The sequence below is a fragment of the Misgurnus anguillicaudatus genome, chromosome 24, assembly GCF_027580225.2.
Source record: "Misgurnus anguillicaudatus chromosome 24, ASM2758022v2, whole genome shotgun sequence".
In the NCBI taxonomy this organism is placed as follows: Eukaryota; Metazoa; Chordata; class Actinopteri; order Cypriniformes; family Cobitidae; genus Misgurnus; species Misgurnus anguillicaudatus.
This window is the reverse complement of record NC_073360.2, coordinates 47,383,473-47,401,979: the sequence shown is the minus strand read 5'-3', so window position 1 is coordinate 47,401,979 and position 18,507 is coordinate 47,383,473. Positions and strand designations below refer to the sequence as shown.

Sequence of the window (18,507 nt, the reverse complement as noted above, 5' to 3'; positions counted from 1 at the left end):
ACTCTGTTGTTACAAATAGGTACGCTGTAAATTCGGTTTAATTACGCGGTACTTTGCGGGTCGTAAAATAAAGTGTTACCGAACAGACTTCCACACAACACCGGTAACTCCAAAACAATTTTTTTTATTGGGCAACCCTTAAACCTTTTGACATTTTGCCTGACGTGGCTAAATAAAAAAAAAATTGCCTCCCAAGACAACTCATTATGGAGCTGCTGGATCTTCTCAGACCATATTCTCTATCTAACTAGGTTGCTTTTTATTGAAAACATTAATGGTAAGCAATACCGCATTAAACAGAAGTACCTGCAGCTGCTTGCCAATCAATTCTGATTGTTAAGTACCTTACCATTACTATAAAAGTGTATTACATCATTTTTTAAAGTCGTTAAACCCATGTCAAGAAACGGCACAAGTGGCACAACGTGATAATGAGGGTGGATGATTAGAGAGGGATACCCGCTTCGTCTATATTACTGACAATTTGATAACTTAATTATTAGTCTATTTTACGGATAACTTAAACCATGTTAAAATAAATGTTACTGGAATAGTTTGAGTTATGTTCCATTTGTATATAACGTGTTGTCTTTCTTAACGTCGTAATGCACCTTTGCGTGAAGTGGAAAATCGATCCCTGAGACAGCTATCACAAATAATTCAGTACCTTCACTTGGGACAGCGACATTGTTACGTCGAACTTAGAGGCAGCGTGTTAAGAAGCTTTCTAATAGACACTTCGGGGAACACACTTAGGAACACAAACAACTGTGGTAAGATATATCTTTTTGAGTCTTCTTAGCGTGCTAAGAGTGAACGTTATCGAGGAACCGGGCCCAGATAGTTTACAGTTGAGTGTGTTTTTTTTCATACAGTTTATGTTTAACTAAACCTCAGTACATGTGTGACTATCAGAGAGATGATCTTACTTCAGTATCTTCAGTTTACAGTCAGGATTCTTCAGTACATCAGAGATCAGCTTCACTCCTGAATCTCTTAGTTTATTCTTGGCCAGATTCAGTTCTCTCAGGTGTGATGGGTTTGATCTCAGAGCTGAAGTCAGAGCAACACAACCTTCATCTGTGATATTACACCAACTCAACCTGTAGAGAACAGAGACACACAGTTTGTTCACACACAGATCAAATCTACAGTGAGTTGAATTTGTTTCTCTTCTGTCATCATTTAGTGTTCATGGACATTTTCATTTTAGTATAATTTATGTGTGTTTGTGTTTTACTGAAACACATCAGTGAGATTTATAAGGAAATGAACTTCATCAGTTTATGTTTATATTAACTGTGTGATTTATTTTTTTATACAGTAATGAAATCAGATTTCTGTCATCAGACATTACAAAATTTTCTCTTATGTTTTTATTTCTGAATGATTTTTGTTTTTTTACTTTTGTTCATAATTCAATTTTAATGTTTTATGTTTGTGACTTTCAGTAAGAGTTAAAGTGTTGTGATGAATGTTGAATAAAATCAGCTTCAGTTATCAAATACATTACTGAGATTAAATTTAAATAAACTATTCAACATTTGAAGTGGACCAAAACTTTTTATAAATGTTGTCTTTGAGTTTTGAACAATACTTGTCTGAGGACATCTTAGGGTGTTTTCAGACCTGAGTCTATGTTTCAGAACCTGTTGCTTTTTCTCCTTGATTCAGTTTGTTTGGTCATATGTGAACACGGCAGGGGCGGACTGCTTTAGTTTATGGTCACTACCAGATGAAGATCAATAAAACACTCACAGGAGGTTCACAACAAGATTACAATATGCCCGGGATATGTTGTGCTGTTGGTGGCAGGGGTGCCACTAGCAATTTTGGGCCCTATGAAAGAATATGAGGTCGGGCCCCCACCATACCCATTTCGCACCAAACATACAATCCAACCTACTGTAGCTATTCAAAATCTTTGTCTGCAATTTAATAATACAGAACTATTTCTTTTGCTATTGTTTTGACCACAATTAACAGTATTTATAGATACTTACAATGTCTGCAGCTAAGATAATTTATTGCGCAATGTAAATGTAATTGAAAAATACAGTACATTAATCAAATAATCAGAGAAAATGCAACATTATTAAACATAGATTAAAGATAATTGTGACCATGCCTGTGAAAACCCAGCTGAAGTATTTCTTTGTGATTTACTTTTTTCCACATAAAATCATCCTACATAATGTAAAAACATTTTGTGAAAATATGAACTTGATATATTTAATGTTGACTGAGTAATGTCATGTCAGCGATTGAAATCATAGTGAAATTAATGCTTGAAATTAAACTGTGATGCTCTTTATCTCACAATAAGATTTGAGGCTTTAGTCTGATTTTCAGAGACCGTCTCAGTGACATACTGTATACTTGAGCTGTTACACACATCAATAACATTGTAACATTTAAAAATGGCGAACAACAACAATGCATCTTTTCTATACAGTTACCTTATGCCTCAAATAAGACTGGGTCAAAAATGCTTGACAAAAGCTTGTATTATATTTATTAGCATTATTTATAAGGTGAAGTTTCACACACCAGCAGCTACACTAAAGCAAAAATAACAACAGATCATTAACGTGAACTCGAGAAAACAGCTAAACTCTTAACATAAATGATTCTTCAGACTGTTTATTAATCAACGGGACTCTAAAATGAAATGAAGGACAACTGTAGATAAACGTCTCCATCTCTCTAACAAACTACAACAACTATAGCAGATTACGACAGATTGATTTCTTAAAGCTGTTGCAAGTTGAGAAGCTTTAATATACATTACTGGACTAGTTTAGCCTTCGTTTCATTTCTGTTTTATCACAATCAACTCGATTCTCAACTGCTTAAAAATCCTTCTTTGGCATATTGCGTTACAAAACATTAGAGTGTGTAACCGCTAGCATTTCTAGTTTATGTTAATTAGGTTATACGGGCTACGTTAATTAAAACAGCTTATAAGGGCTGACTTCGTGTTAGAATCATGAAATAAAACAGGGAACGTAAATCACTTTGTGTTTTTTTAAACTGGGGTGAACAGAGCGAAGACTGTACATTGGAAAGAAAACTGCATTGTATTGCTCCAGCGTCACATTGTGTAAACTGCATTTATAGTAAGGAAGCGCACATATGCAGATATCATAGAAATTAGCATCAAATACACACACCTTGTTCTCTTCTGAAGTTCACGCGCACTGTGAGACCGTGGATTAAAGAAGGTGCTAAACACAGAGTAAAGACGGGACAGAGCTAAGAGGGCTCAGCTTAAGGGGATTGTGTGTGCGGCACAGTCCTTGGCTGAGGCCCCAATAATTTCATGGGCCCTTAGAATCGTCCTAACCCCCCCCCCCCCCAAGGCGCCCCTGGTTGGCAGTAACAACAGTCGTTAGAGGAACCCCGAACTACACTTGTATTCAATTACAAAGGAGTTTGAATTTGAATTTTTGAATTTTATTGAAAGGATAGCCCCTTGAGATGTGGCATCTCATTTTCAAGGGGGTCCCAAAAACATAAACAAATAATACAATACAAAACACAACCACATTACAAAACAAACACAAAATGCTCAACATGTCCCCCACACCCTCATACCATAGTTGAAATACAAAATCTCAGCATCATAAATCAATAACATCAACAGAAGACAAAATTTAAAGCAAAACAAAAAGAGAACAATAATAGTAATAATAAACCAATCAAAAACATGAACAAGTTATTTTAAGATAAGAAAATAATAAAATCCTGAAGCGGTTAAGAGAGGTAGTAGATCTCAAAGAAACAGGAAGATTATTCCAGTCAAAAGGAGCTTTATACTGAAATGACCTGCGTCCGACCTCAGTAAAGATTTTAGGAACAAGAAAGTAAGGATATTGCATATGTCTAAGTGAATAAGAAGACCCATATAGAATCAGGAATTGTTTCAAATAAGATGGACAAACAGAATAAACACATTTAAAAATGAACAAAAACCAATGAAATTGTCTTCTTGATTTAGGATGTAACCAATTAAGCAATTCATACATATAACAGTGATGGGTACGATACGGACACCTTAACACAAATCTACACAAGGAATTATAGACAACATTAAGAGGCTTTAGGTAAATATCATAGGTATTTTGATAAACAATATCAGCATAATCAATAAGGGGTAATATTAACTGAGAGACAATTCTTTTCCTTACTTGAAATGTAAAACAATTGATTGAACGATAAAGTAAACGAAGACAATAATATATTCTACTAACCACATAATCAATATGGGGCTTAAAAGTAAGTGCAGAATCAAGCCAAAGGCCAAGGTATTTAAATGAATCGACTTTATCAAGAGTTAAGCCATCTTCAAAGATAATGTTAAAATCCAAAGAAGAAGAATGACAACGACGTGTCCCAAACATCATACAACAGGATTTCTTCTTATTAAGTATAAGACCATTATTATGAAACCATTTTTGAACCAAATTTAAATCAGATTGTAAATAATTCTGAATTTGTGTCATGTCCGAATTAGAAGTATAAATTACAGTGTCATCGGCATAAAGATGTACTAAACAATTTAAGCATATCTGAGGTAAATCATTAATAAAAATGGAGAAAAGCAATGGTCCAAGCGAAGAACCTTGTGGAACACCTTTTTCAACAATTACATAATCTGACTGAAAACCTTGAAAGACAACACATTGACGTCTATTATGAAGATAAGCACTAAACCAAAGGAGAGCATTTCTAGTTAGACCAATAGAAGACAATTTATCAAGAAGAAGATAATGATCCACCAGATCAAAAGCCTTAGAAAGGTCAATAAAAATGGCACCTGTAGCTTGGCCTTTGTCGAAGGATGAAAATACATCGTTTGTGAATTTTAAAAGAGCAGTTGTGGTAGAAAAATTAGGTCTGAAACCAGACTGTAACGGAGATAAAATATCTGACGAATTAATAAATAAAGATAATTGATTGAAAATTAGTTTCTCAAAAATTTTTACGATAGTACAAATAATAGAAATTGGACGATAATTATTTACATCCGATGAGTCTCCAGCCTTGAACAAAGGAGTAACTTTTGCACATTTCCATACATGTGGAACAGAACAAGTAGACAATGATAAATTAAATAAATCTGCAAGAGGATACATTAATACATGAGCTGCCAATTTAATAAATTTGGCTTCCAGACCATCAGGACCAGTGCTAATATTTGTTTTTAAATCACATATAACATGATAAACATCAACAGGCATGATCTTCTTAAAGGAAAAATTGTTATTTGAAGTAATAGAATTTAAATACCCAGTAGTATAAAGATCGGGGCCCTGAGAACCACAAACAGAAGAGAAATGTTGATTGAAAGCTTGAGAGATAAGTAATGGATCAGATATAATTTCATTATTAAATTTTATATTTTGAATCAAGTTTTTAGGGTTTATTCAAAAGATTATTCAACTGATTCCAAAACTGCTTGGGGTTATGAAAATCCTGAGAAAAACGATCTTTATAATAATTGGCCTTAGAGTTCCGTGTTTCTACCTTGCATAAATTCCTCAAATATCTATAATTTTCCCAGTCAATAGAGTCCCTCGATAACCGGTATTTGGTCCATGCTTTATCCCTTTGCTTAAAAAGTTTAACAAGATTAGAACTGATCCAAGGTAAATTTCTGCCTTTGACTCTAACAGTTCTCATCGGAGCATGTTTATTAATTATATTTATAACTTCAGAATTAAAAAAACTCAGTGCATCCTCAACGAAAGGGATTAACTGAAACCTATCCCAATTTATATCAATTAGATCTTGAATAAAACCCTCTACATTCATATTTTTACACTGTCTAAATCTTATATATTTAGGAGGGGAACTTAGGGTTTTAATTTTCCAGACACAATATATGATCGAGTGGTCATTTAAACAGTCCGACATTACACCAGATTTAATTATCCTTTCAGGATTAGTAACAAGTATCCAATCCAAAAGAGAAGACGAACGATAGTCAACTCTAGTAGGCTCATTAATTAACTGAGTAAGATTTATACTACCAAATAAATTTCTATCATTAGCAGAAGAACGGTCCAACCAGTTTCTATTAAAATCGCCCAAAATTATCAATTCATTGTGCTTCTCAAGAGAATTAATAGTTGACAGAATACACATCGTAGAATCAGACGGAGCAGACGGTGGCCTATAAATATTACCAATAATTAAATTTTTATTAACATGAAAAATAACCCTAATAAAAAGACACTCAAAGTTAACAGGAGATAAGTTAGGAGTTACACATTCAGAAACTAAATCTATGGAAACATAAGTTGCCACCCCGCCACCTCTAGTGGCTCTATCAGATCTATATAAAACATAATTGTCAATTTTAATCTCATCATCAGAAATGTTGCTATGTAGCCATGTTTCAGAGAGAGTAATAATATTAGGTCTATTTTGAAAAACCCAAGCTCTAAGAAGATCGATTTTTGAGAGAAGACTCCTAATATTAAGGTGAATAACCTTTAGACCTTTAATAGAATCAATTGCACCATTAAAAAACAATAAATCAGCCGATCAAATAGTAATTGAAAGAAAATAGGTAGGGGTGGGGAGAAAAAATACCGCAAATTGAGCAAACAAAAAACAATACACTTATACACACAAACAAATAACAAAAAAGAGAGAAAAAAAAAGTTCATTGTAAAAATAGAGCAAACAGCACCAGAACTCGGACTGCTTAGCAAGACATATTTTCAAAAAGGGCCAAAACAATTTATGATTCTAATAGCCTAAATTATTTAATTAAATAAAAAAAAAATGATAAGATGATAAACAAAACTTTCATTGTTCAGCATGCAGATATATAATGCATCATCCACAAAATATAATATAACTCCATATAATATATAACTCCCTAAGTTCACACTCTGTGAGACTTGATTAAACCAAAAATTTACTTTTTGCCAGCGAGGAGAAAAGAAACCACAAAGGGAGTCACTTACAGATAAGAGAGAGGCTACCATAGTTATGGAGAAGACCCGGACAGATCCTGAAAGAAAGTCTCTGCTTCCTCAGGACAGCGAAATAATTTCGGTTTCCCATGTAGCATCACTCTCAACGTACAGGGGTACAACAGAGAGTATTTAATGTCCGCAGCACGGAGTTTCTTCTTTACAGCATCAAACTGCCGACGCTTTTTGATCAAATCTGCACTAAAATCCGGATAAATGTACACTCGAGAACCTTTATAAAAGAGTTCCTTTTTCTCCCTGGACACACGTAAAATCTTTACTTTGTCCTGAAGATATAGAAACTTCACCAGAATTGGTCTGGGCACCTGCCTGGAGCCAGAGTTAAATGTAGGAGAGCGATGGGCCATCTGAATAATCGGTGAAACAGAGAATTGATCTCTGCCGAGAAGAAGCGGAATCAACTGATTCAGGAAGGCGATCGTGTCACTGCCTTCACTCTTTTCGGGAACATTGATAAAACGAAGATTAGATGACCGACTTCTGTTCTCAACATCGTCAACTCTATCCTTCAGGTAGGCATTCTCTTTTTCAAGTGATTGAACGCGTTTCGACAGATCATCAAAGTTATCTTCATTACAGCTCACCCTGTGCTCAAGTTCCGAGATTTGTTCACATAATGCAGATAAAGATCCTTGAATGCCGGTAAGACTGGTTTGTATTGTCGCCGTTTTTGAATCAAGATGAGCAGTCATTTCAACTTTGATCAGCTGAATCGCGTCCCAAATTGTTTGTAGAGAAACCTCCGCCTGATCCATGCTGAAGAAGGACGCGATTAGGAGAAAATGAACTCCAATAGAGAAAATCCAACAGCAATATACAAGTGCTTAGAAGTAGATTTCGAATGATGCATGAAGACAGTTATAACTGGCCCAAATTTACAAAGCAGCCAAATTCAACAACAGACGCTCAGGCTAGCGCGGCCATCTTGTGTCATCAATCCTGCTATTAAATCAGCAGAATAAAGGATTGCCTTCAATCAGAAGTGACCACTAAGATAACATAAATGCTGGCCTAATATTAATGAATAGTAACATATAAGTTACAGCTGTCAATTATACTTACAAGCCTATAGTAATGGATTCATATGCCCTAAAACACTTTTTTCCTAAACTTTTCACTTTACACATAATCTTTTTATATACATTTATATACGCCAATGGACATTTTGACTTAATTATGAGCGTATGTGACCATCAAAGCCTGAAAGATCACAGTTCTGCATGTGCACGTTTGTTCCAGCTGAGATGTTATGGACAGCAGACTTTCTTTTGTGTCACAGCAACTAATTTTCAGGAGCAGATTAACCATATGGGCAAACTGGGCGAGTTTTATTGCTGAAACCAGCAATAAAACAATTATTTTATAAAATTACAAAAGTACTTGCTCTTTAAGACGTAAGTTGCTCATCTACTAAGTAAGCGTGACGTGCACCACAGCTTTTTGGAAAATGATCGGCAGCAGCTAAGTGACATAGCCAAAAAAAAGTACATTAAGCCACTTTACACAAAATCCCAAAAATATGCATTTTTTTTCACGCTGGTGCCGAGTAGTCTGTTAGCAGCACTAATGATGATGTAAATTTATGCTCTGTTAAGCAATCAATTACTAACGGACACACTACCGATCAAATAAACAGAAGTGCACCTGATGAACTGAAGTATCCAGAAATAATCGACCAACAGCTAGACTTAAACTCCTACACCCAGACTGAGGTGGATGATGAAACAGACAATCGATGGTTTGCTGTTCCTGGTGATCTGGCCTTGTGGTGGTTCATCACAGAAAAAGTGAGGGAAGAGTTTACAACATGGAGCTGCAGTCTATCAGAATCAGGCAGCCAAATATCCAACATCTGTACAAGATTGTGGAATGAGGGAAGAACACGTTCTCTTATAAATTAATTATTACAGTCTCGTCCCCAAAACAACTAAATTGTTCCTAAGGAATGGCTACTGTACTCCACGTCAACTGGATTGGTTTATTGTTATTCATGCAAACTTTTCTTCTCACAAAATCATATTTATTACAGGCTTCTGTGACTGGAAAAATCCTGAGAGGATATCTGACCATGAAAAGAGTGCAGATCACTGATGTAACATGCTTGCTTTAATAAACAGAGCAAAACAAATATCGAGGCCAAGACCAGACCTCTCCCATGTTGATCAGTTGACATTTATTTTTAGATTTGTTAATGCTGAGGGAAGAGAAGTTAAAAAGATTCCTTTGATTTGAGCCCATCTATAGCCACACAGGTGCAAGCCTTGCTGAGTGTGTACTAAAAATTATGCAAGACTTGTAGACGGTGGGCCGAGGGTCCGTATCTGCTTTACTTTTCGAAATGGATGATCCCCATGGAGGGAGAACCATGAATTTTTAAAGTTTGGACGGTTGTTTTATTCTCAACAATATGAAACGTGTTGCCACTCGCATTTATTGCACATTTTCCCCCGAAATGATAAAATGTCCCCGTAAATATGCAGGCAAACGCGGTTGCCTACTATATCAGTCGAACCAATAGAGTGGCAAGATACTGACATAGGATTATTATTAATCAGATGTAGGTTAGTAGAACAGCTGTTACACGGATTCAGACACGAGCTGCAGCGGAAGCACACTGACCATCGCCAAGTAAATTCTTTGTGTGATTGTAAGTATTCATTTTATTTAATTTATATCTATATAAAATGTTTGTTATGTACACTGGTTTGTTCAAACGTATGTATGCGTCTCGGTAGTGTCGTTTTACGTAGGCGTAGACTAACCGTTCTGTACATTCAATTCAATTTTTTTCAATTCAATTTTATTTATATAGCGCTTTTTACAATACTCAATTGTTTCAAAGCAGCTTTACATTAATAGAAGCAGTGAAAGCAGAGAAAAACGACAGATAGCACAACATAATACACAATAGCATAAGCAGTCAAATTTGCTGCGTCTATGACGCGACATTGTGAGCGAGCGTATTACTAATGTAACGTCTAGGAGAAGAAGCTAAGTTAAGCCCAAGCAGGCTACCTCCATGGTTTTGTACAACAACGATGTTCCGTGCAGATTAACTTTTACCGCCGATCGCTGAATAAATACTAATTACGTAAGGTCATACACAAAATATGTATGTGTGTCGTCTTCATTTCTCTTCCATCTCCGTTTAAGAGAGACACGTCCCAGCCGGTTGTTCTAGTAATATATCATAACGTTTGCGCCCACTGCGCTTAAAAATTGACAGTTTTGCAGAAGTGCTTGTATTTGCATATGTTAGTTAATGTTCTCGTGTTTTTGTGTGTTGATGTACCGGGTATAATCTCGATAGCACCCTTATGAAAATTAATCATGTTACTACAGTAACCATTTTTTTTTACTGTAGAAAAACAATGGTTAATTTTCGTAAGGGCAGGTGAAGTGATACCTTGTTTTATACTGTGTTAATTTTATTTTAACCCCTTTCCTGATGTTTTTCTGAACCTTATACTTCTCATGTTTGCAGATAATGCATTGTACTGGAAGCAGGTGTGGGGCCTGCTTGGATGTGTAAAGACCATGGGCTTAAGACCTCAGAGCCTGTGTTTTTACTGGCGTTGCCTCGCCATCCTCTGCCTCTACCAATAAAAAAGTGCAAAACAATAGGTTTAGGTTCTGCACATCACTGATTGAAGAAAGATGATCTCCAAAGGGCCCAGGGCAGCAAGGGCACGAGCAAAATACTGTATCTGGTAATCTCCCACTGGCCGCTTTATATTAAACAAACTGTCAACACGGGCTTTTGCGCTGCAAAGAGAGACGCGGCGCTGCGCTATGACTGTCTTTGAACGTGAGTTGAGAGCGGTTGAGAGTCAGTCTCATGCGGACTGACCAATGAAGAGTGGGCCTCAAGTTAAGACCCTCTCCTCATTGGTCAGTCCGCATGAGGTGGGTCAAAGGATCTTACTACTGCTACAACAGAAAAAAACGAGACATGGAGCGCGAAGCGGAAATTAAAAAAGGAAAATGACATCAGAAACGCAGAAAATGTAAAGTATAAACAGTGGTGTAGTCTACGTGATACGCAGGCATCTGCGCGATCCGATCGGCGTATGAAATCAAATTACTATAGCGGCACGAAAGTGACTGGGGAGCAGACTGGTGTGGCCCCACAAGAACCCACAGACGAGTGACAGTAAAGTACCGCGAGAGCGATTGCCGTTATCACCAGTGTTGGGGAAAGTTACTTTTAAAAGTAATGCATTACAATATTAAGTTACTCCCAAAAAAAGTAACTAATTGCATTACTTAGTTACTTTTCATGGAAAGTAATGCTTACGTTACTTTTAGTTACTTTTGCGTTACTTTTTCTTGGCTAAAGCTTGATCTCTTTCAGGCCTTGCAGGTGTTTTTATGACTGAAAAGTTCTGCCTTCAGAAATTGCATATTTCATCACAAAAATGTTTAGCTCTGGCCTGCCATCTCAGTTTCTGACTCAAACTGTTTCCACACAGGCACAGAGAGTGCATACGTTTAGTTTAATTCAGTACATATTTTTTAATCAAATTAATTAATATAAAAAAGTAACTTGAGTTACTTTTTTGAAAAAGTAACTCAAATATTAATGTGTACATTTAAAAAGTAATGCGTTACTTTACTCGTTACTTCAGAAAAGTAATATTATTACGTAATTCAAGTTACTTGTAATGCGTTACCCCCAACACTGGTTATCACATGGAGAAATCTGCTTTGAATCGCTCTCGCGGTACTTTGACATCACCAAGAGGTCTGCTTAGCGCCACATGAAGTCGAACCTGCAGTGTAGCTGCTCATGCGACACTGTAAACAAACATGTTGAGAAGTGAACGAGTGGAGTAGTGCACAACATAAAATCCGGAGATTTCACAACACACATGTAAGTAAACAACATTTAAATCATCAATCTAGTATTCCAGTTTATAATTTTATCTGGAGGTAAGGCTCCAATAAAATAAAATAAGCCAGTGTTTATGTCCTGATGGTTTTTAGCTGCCTTCCAGCATGTTTGCTTGTGCTTCACAGTGTTAAACTTACTTTCCCTGTGTTCATTTATATATCTACGTTCAAGATGTAGCCTATATGATCTTAAACTTCTGTGAGAAAAATCATGTCTGCGTTGATGTTCAGTTCAGACTTCAAATTAAAGATAGTGTTCTTCACTTTGGTTTGGGTGTCTAATATTAGGCTATATGATGGTCTTGTAATAATAATTAAGTAAAAGCCTATTTTCATTTTTAGACAATGGTAATGCAGTTGTATGAGCATTTAAATATTTGTAAATCAAAAATACACCTGATGACAGTTAGAATTTGAAGTATTGAGTATATTTACTGTATATTACAGTAATATATTCTGTATATGACCATATTTTGGTGATCCTGGGGTCGTGATGATGGGGCCCTTGAATATTGTTGCCCAGGGTATAACAAAGTGTTAATCTGGCCCTGCTTCTCCTTTGTGCGCTTTTTATCGTTGTGATATTTGTGAAATGGCTGTAGCACTGCCTGTGGTAGCTAGTGTTAGCTAGTTTGACTAACTTGTTTGTAGGATCCTGGCTTTGTAACCAGCCCCGCCGCTACCATAACGCGCATCACGCGCTGTGCGTAGGGCACCAGGTGCTGATAGGGCACCAAAAATAAGCCTATTGAAAAAAAATATATAATGCTGATAGAATTTCATTAGCCTATAGAAATATTATCAGGCAATTTTTATCCATGTATATGTTACAAAAAAAAGGGGAAACGAGATAATTTAATCGCTTTAGTATAGAAAATATGCCCCCCAGCCTTTGATGGTCCGTGCCGGTTGATCGCGCGGGCGCCTGACGAAGTTTGACAGAGGCCGTTTCTCAATCCGAAGGCTGCAGCCTCCAGAGGTCACATTTCTAGGCTGGATACGTCATCAAAACTTTCTTATTTCGTAATATAAACGCTTATTAAGTTGACTATTATTCTTAGTTAATCGTAAATGGTTGTAATATTCTTATGACTTGATAATGTAATGTTCGGTTAACTGAAATAAACCAGGCTTGATGACGTATGCAGCCTGCATATGCGACCTCGCGCAGGCTGCAGCCTTCGGATTGAGAAACGGCCAGACAGTAGGCAACTTTTAAAAATGGCCCCGAAAAGACAGCAGGAGTCAGGATCGGAAAAAAAAACAAGAAACTGCGGGATGATGCCCGTGCATCACTTGCAGGTAAGTCCATCATCATTCCTAAAAAAGGGAAATGCGCATGGGCTGCAGCTGCTGCTAATCGTAATGCGCCTCGAACCTGCTGTGATGACAAACTATGTTGTTATAATTTATAATTTCAGTGCAAGTTAAATTGAGATTTTACTGTAAAACATTACCTATGCATATGCATTTTACAAATAACTGACGCCAGCTGTTACTTTCTTTACTACGTTTCTTTAGATATTGAGCAGTAGTTTATTTTGTGGTTTATTTTGACGTGACGGTGGTTAATACTTTCTCAGTAAAAGTTAACTTTAGCAGTCAGTGCACATGGTAGGCTAACAATTCCTGACTGTTATATATAAAATGTCATCATGTATGTATGATATGAAGCAAACATTACTGTGACACTTAGTTCTCTAAATCTTTGTTTTATTTAAGAATATTGGGTATTCTTGTTTACTTATTGATGTTTATTAATGTAATTTATTTAAAGTGACATTGTACCTGGGAAAAACATGTCTGGATTATTTTGATAATTTTTTTATTTTGTTAAAAATAAAAATTCTATAAAAGTTTGCACGTTCAAATTAGTGTGTGTTGGCTAAAACTGTGAAGATTTTACTTTCTGCTTTTAAGTTATATGTTTGTAAAAAGTTAAACTGGCAAAAACAAACGTTTTTTTTCTCAGGGTCGGGGTGGGGGGCATTATAAAGGAATTATGCTTAGGGCACCAAAATGGCTAGCAGCGGCACTGTTTGTAACTTATATGCCTGTACTGCTTGTTCTTGTATACTGCTTTCTCTGCATTCAAGGTCTTTCCACAAAAACACTGATTTAATCAATTTCTGCCAACTTGTGCCTGTGAAGGGAATGGTATCAAATACATACATGCAGCACTTAATTTTTTGACATTTCTTTCCAGTAAACAGGGAAAAGAATTGGCTGTCTCGTTTTTATGACGTTGTGTTTCCAAGCGATAAACAGATTAAATGTACACTGTAAAATGTTTCTGTTAATTTACGGCCAAATTTCAACATGATTTACCTGTTATTTTTAATAACTGCGCCTTACTGTTAATTTTAGGAGATATATGTAAAATAACATCTTATTTTTGTTATTTAACACTTCATTGTTAAATAACACCTCATTTTTGTTATTTAACACCTCATTGTTAAATAACGTCTTATTTTTGTTATTTAACACCTCAATGTTTTCTGTTCATACGCGAATGTCTTTGTTATCGTGGGTATAATTGTCTTTTTTTACCGTATTAAAACACTCCGGATTTTACTCAAGACGACGTTTATTGAGTAACTGCGCTCCGAATGTGTGTGTGTCTCCTGTTCTTTTTGAAACCGGTGTAAATATCCGTATGACGCGCAGCACGGCAGGCGCCACTTTATTTGGCGGCACTATTTGAAATAACATGTTCATACTGTATTTTTTTTGCATCCTGTGAAGTAACGTTAGCGTAGAAGGCGGCATTTTAACCAGCAACGAACACGGAGAACCATGTCGGAAGATCGCGGTCATTGACCAAAATCACAAAAATCAGGTGAGTTTAAAGAGTTTCTTGAAAGTCATGCATAGTTTTAATCATCTATCAGTGATGTTGATGTATACTAAACGCAACGGACTTACGGGGACTTACACCACACGAAATGAAGTAACTTAGCTAGTTAATAAGGCAATGTGATTTAAGCTAGCAACATTTCGATAGTTTGTCCATTAATTTTAGAATGCGCTTATTTTAATGTGCATTTATGTATAGTACGATCCAAATCTATAAACAACTAGGCTATAACGTTTAGCATTCCCGTGGTCTGGTTTGTGTGGCATTATTGCCATGTGCACATCTGGTTAAAGCAGATTCATCCTGAAAATCAAACGGCTATAAATGTATTTACTGATAGCTGTTTCTTATGCTAGAGATAGTTGGTCTAAAACTCTATTTAATGAATTCATGACAGTTGCTTGTCTTTGATGAATTATAGCTGTTTGGGCTACCAGACATGCTGTTGTGACTATTTTATATATATGTTTTATGCTATCAATGAGGTAAATCCAGCAAAAAAACAGTAGGCTACTGATCGGGCTAGTGCAGTATCTAGCTATGTTAACAGCTATTCACTTTTAATTGCATTGGCATAGTGCAGTGTTTCCCAACCCTGGTCCTCGGGCACCCCCTCCCAGAAAGTTTTAGATGTCTCCTTATTTAACACACCTGATTTAACTCATCAGCTTGTTAGGGACACATGTTTACCATTTTGGAAGGAGGCTGATGAGTCGAATCAGGTGTTTTAAATACGGAGACATCTAAAACTTTCTGGGAGGGGGTGCCCGAGGACCAGGATTGGAAACACTGGTAGTGCATCCTATTTTTATTTATTTATTTATTGCTGTTTTAATTATCATTGAGTTGTAGATCAATGTTAACATTTGTTTATTTCTTTATTTATTTTTATTACAGATGCTGATCACACTGCTGTTCAAGATATCCAAGGATTTATATCTCAGAACCAGGAGGAAATTTGAATGGTTTCTTACTTGCTTAAAGGTGCAGTGTGTAACTTTTAGAAGGATCTCTTGACAGAAATGCAAAATAATATACAGAACTATATGAGCAGGGGTGTATAAAGACTTTTCATAATGAACCGTTATGTGTTTATTGCCTTAGAATGAGACGTTTTATCTACATACACAGAGGGTCCCGCCATTTTGTGCAGCCATGTTTCTACAGAAGTCCTTAACAGACAAACTTTTTTACTAAGTTGTCTCCAACAATGGCATGTTTGTCCGGTAGCGGCTACAGTAGCTTCTCTGTGTGTTACAAAAGCAAGAGGTGAGCCGTTGACTGAGCCGTTGGTTGCAATTCACAACCTCACCACTAGATGCCACTAAAATTTACACACTGCACCTTTAATCCTGTTTCTCCATCTCTCATTCTATCTCTCATTCTATCTGTCTGTCTGTCTGTCTGTCTGTCTATCTATTTCTCATTCTGTCTGTCTGTCTGTCTGTCTCACTCACTCAGTGGTAGTCTTATGTCATTAATATTGTGTTTAATTTGTTCTATGTAGGGATATGCCATTGCAGCTGACCTTGAGAGTTCACTCTCTATACCTGCAACTCCTCGTCTGATACTTCTTGGTAAGTTGGTTGTAGATATGACAGTTGTCTTTATTGTTGTATGTAGTGAATTCAATGGTATCAAACTAAACTGTATTCAAAATGAAAACTAAAACAGAAATTTCACAGTTAAAAAAAAATTCTGTTTCAGGAGAAACGAGAAGCCGCTTCCAGCGCTCGATGCTCAGCCTTGAGGGCCAAATTTGCGAAGGGATCCAGTCCACCTTTGTGACAGGGCTTGCGTCTTTTTTTTCTGTTTTCACATCTTTAACCAAGAGCAGGCAGCCTGCACGCTTGAATTCATCCAGAGGTAAGATATTGTCTGCTAACACCTGCATTTTTTTCTGGCCTAGCTGTGGGTCAAGCGCGGTTTTAACAGGTCTGATGATGGGATTTAGCAATTAACTTTGATTTTGAAAATCAGTTAGTGCATGTTGAGGATAGTTCATGTACATTTGTTGTCTTTGTTGTGCTGTTAGTCTGTGTGAATTACTCGATTTTTAACAAGTGTATAATTTTTCAGACACTTTGAGGGTATAAACCCAGAAAAAGGGACAAATGCTGCAAAGGGGGAGCAAGCTCATGAACTTTCAGTGGGATTTCATTTGAAAATGGTGAGTAAGATGTATACATTATACATTAGCTTTTGTTAGGTCAAGCCATAATTTTGGATTAAAAATGTAAAATTATGGATCTCTCTCTCTCTCTCTCTCTCTCTCTCTCTCTCTCTCTCTCTCTCTCTCTCTCTCTCTCTCTCTCACAAAGGATCCTCATTGTGTGCTTTGAGAAAATGGTTAGTGGTCTAAGCAGTGACACTGTTTTTTTATTTGTTTATTTTATTTATTGTTCTTTATTGATGATGAGTTAAGTATCAGTTTGAATGTATTCATACATGTTGAATTTTAGTGGTTTAGGTAACACTATGTTTTGAGGGTCAGAAATGTTTATAATGAACAATGTATTTGGGTGTAAAATGAATTTGCTACTTTTTAAGCTATGAACATGAGAAAATTAGATTTGATTGTGATTAATCTGAGCCTATGTGTAACATTTTATATGACCAGGAGTCAAGAGTGTATATCCTTGGTTTGAGTCTTTTTATTTGAATCTTAGCAATTCTTGGAACATTAAAAATCGAGGTTTAGGGCCCTATCTTGCACTGACACAGTGCAAAGCCAAACGCAAGTGTCTCTGCTAGTTTAAGACAGACGCAGTTGTTATTTTCCATCCAGCGACCACTGATGTCAGCAATGAACATGATATACAATATATTTCTGTGATTTGTCTGATTCATGTGTGCCTTCATTTGTAAGTATTTACCTTTCAGTGTTTGTATTACAATAAAAAAGTAAATTTCAACACGGACTATTAGTTTTCTTTTACTTAAGTGTTATCTGATGGATTATGCCTATTCTTGTATTAACTCAAGCTAGAAAATGTCTATAACACTCAGTGGTACACGTTACTATGATAAAAATAATCAACAATATTTGATGGAAACAAAATAAATGGTGATTTAACAGGAAAATAATGGTAACACTGCTGCCAGTTGTTTCCTGTTAAAAAACATTACGGGGAGTGCACTGTAAAAAAACATTAACATGAATTAGCTGTTAAAAAACATTAAGAGGAGTGCACTGTAAAAAAACATTAACATGAATTAACTGTTAAAAAACATTACGGGGAGTGCACTGTAAAAAAACATTAACATGAATTAACTGTTAAAATAACAGGAAAATAATGGTAACCCTGCTGCCAGTAATTTCCTGTTATTTAACAGGGAAATATTTAACAGTGTATGAAATCAGAACGGTGTAAAAAAAATAGAACAGTGTATTTATTAAAGATTACAAAAAAAATGACAGGACATGACAAAGATGATTACATAAAATAAAAACAGTAAGAATGGGCAACGTTACCCTTACGAAAAAGAAGTTTATTGAAGTGTGCTATAAGTATTCTTCTTTTAAACTTAAAATAAGAAAGTATACTTTCAGTTTACTTTTTATGTACTTCTCTAAAATGTACTTTAGGTACTTCTCAGAAATACACTTAAATTGTACTAAAGTATACTTGACCTATACTGACTGAAATGTCTAAGTATATTTGGCCTATACTTGTTTACTGACATATACTTAAAAGTATAAAGTAAAAATGCAACAACGAAAGTACATCAAGAAAGCTGCAAAAA

General features: G+C 36.0%; 1 protein-coding gene across 1 annotated transcript in view; it reads right to left on the bottom strand.

The window, feature by feature from the left end:
* Positions 1-18,507, bottom strand: part of LOC129438994 (protein NLRC3-like) — a 469,470-nt gene that overhangs the window by 277,731 nt on the left and 173,232 nt on the right. The window contains exon 6 of the mRNA XM_073863419.1: positions 930-1,103. Within this exon, the coding sequence (XP_073719520.1) occupies positions 930-1,103 (174 nt within the window). The remainder of the gene's footprint in view (positions 1-929; positions 1,104-18,507) is intronic.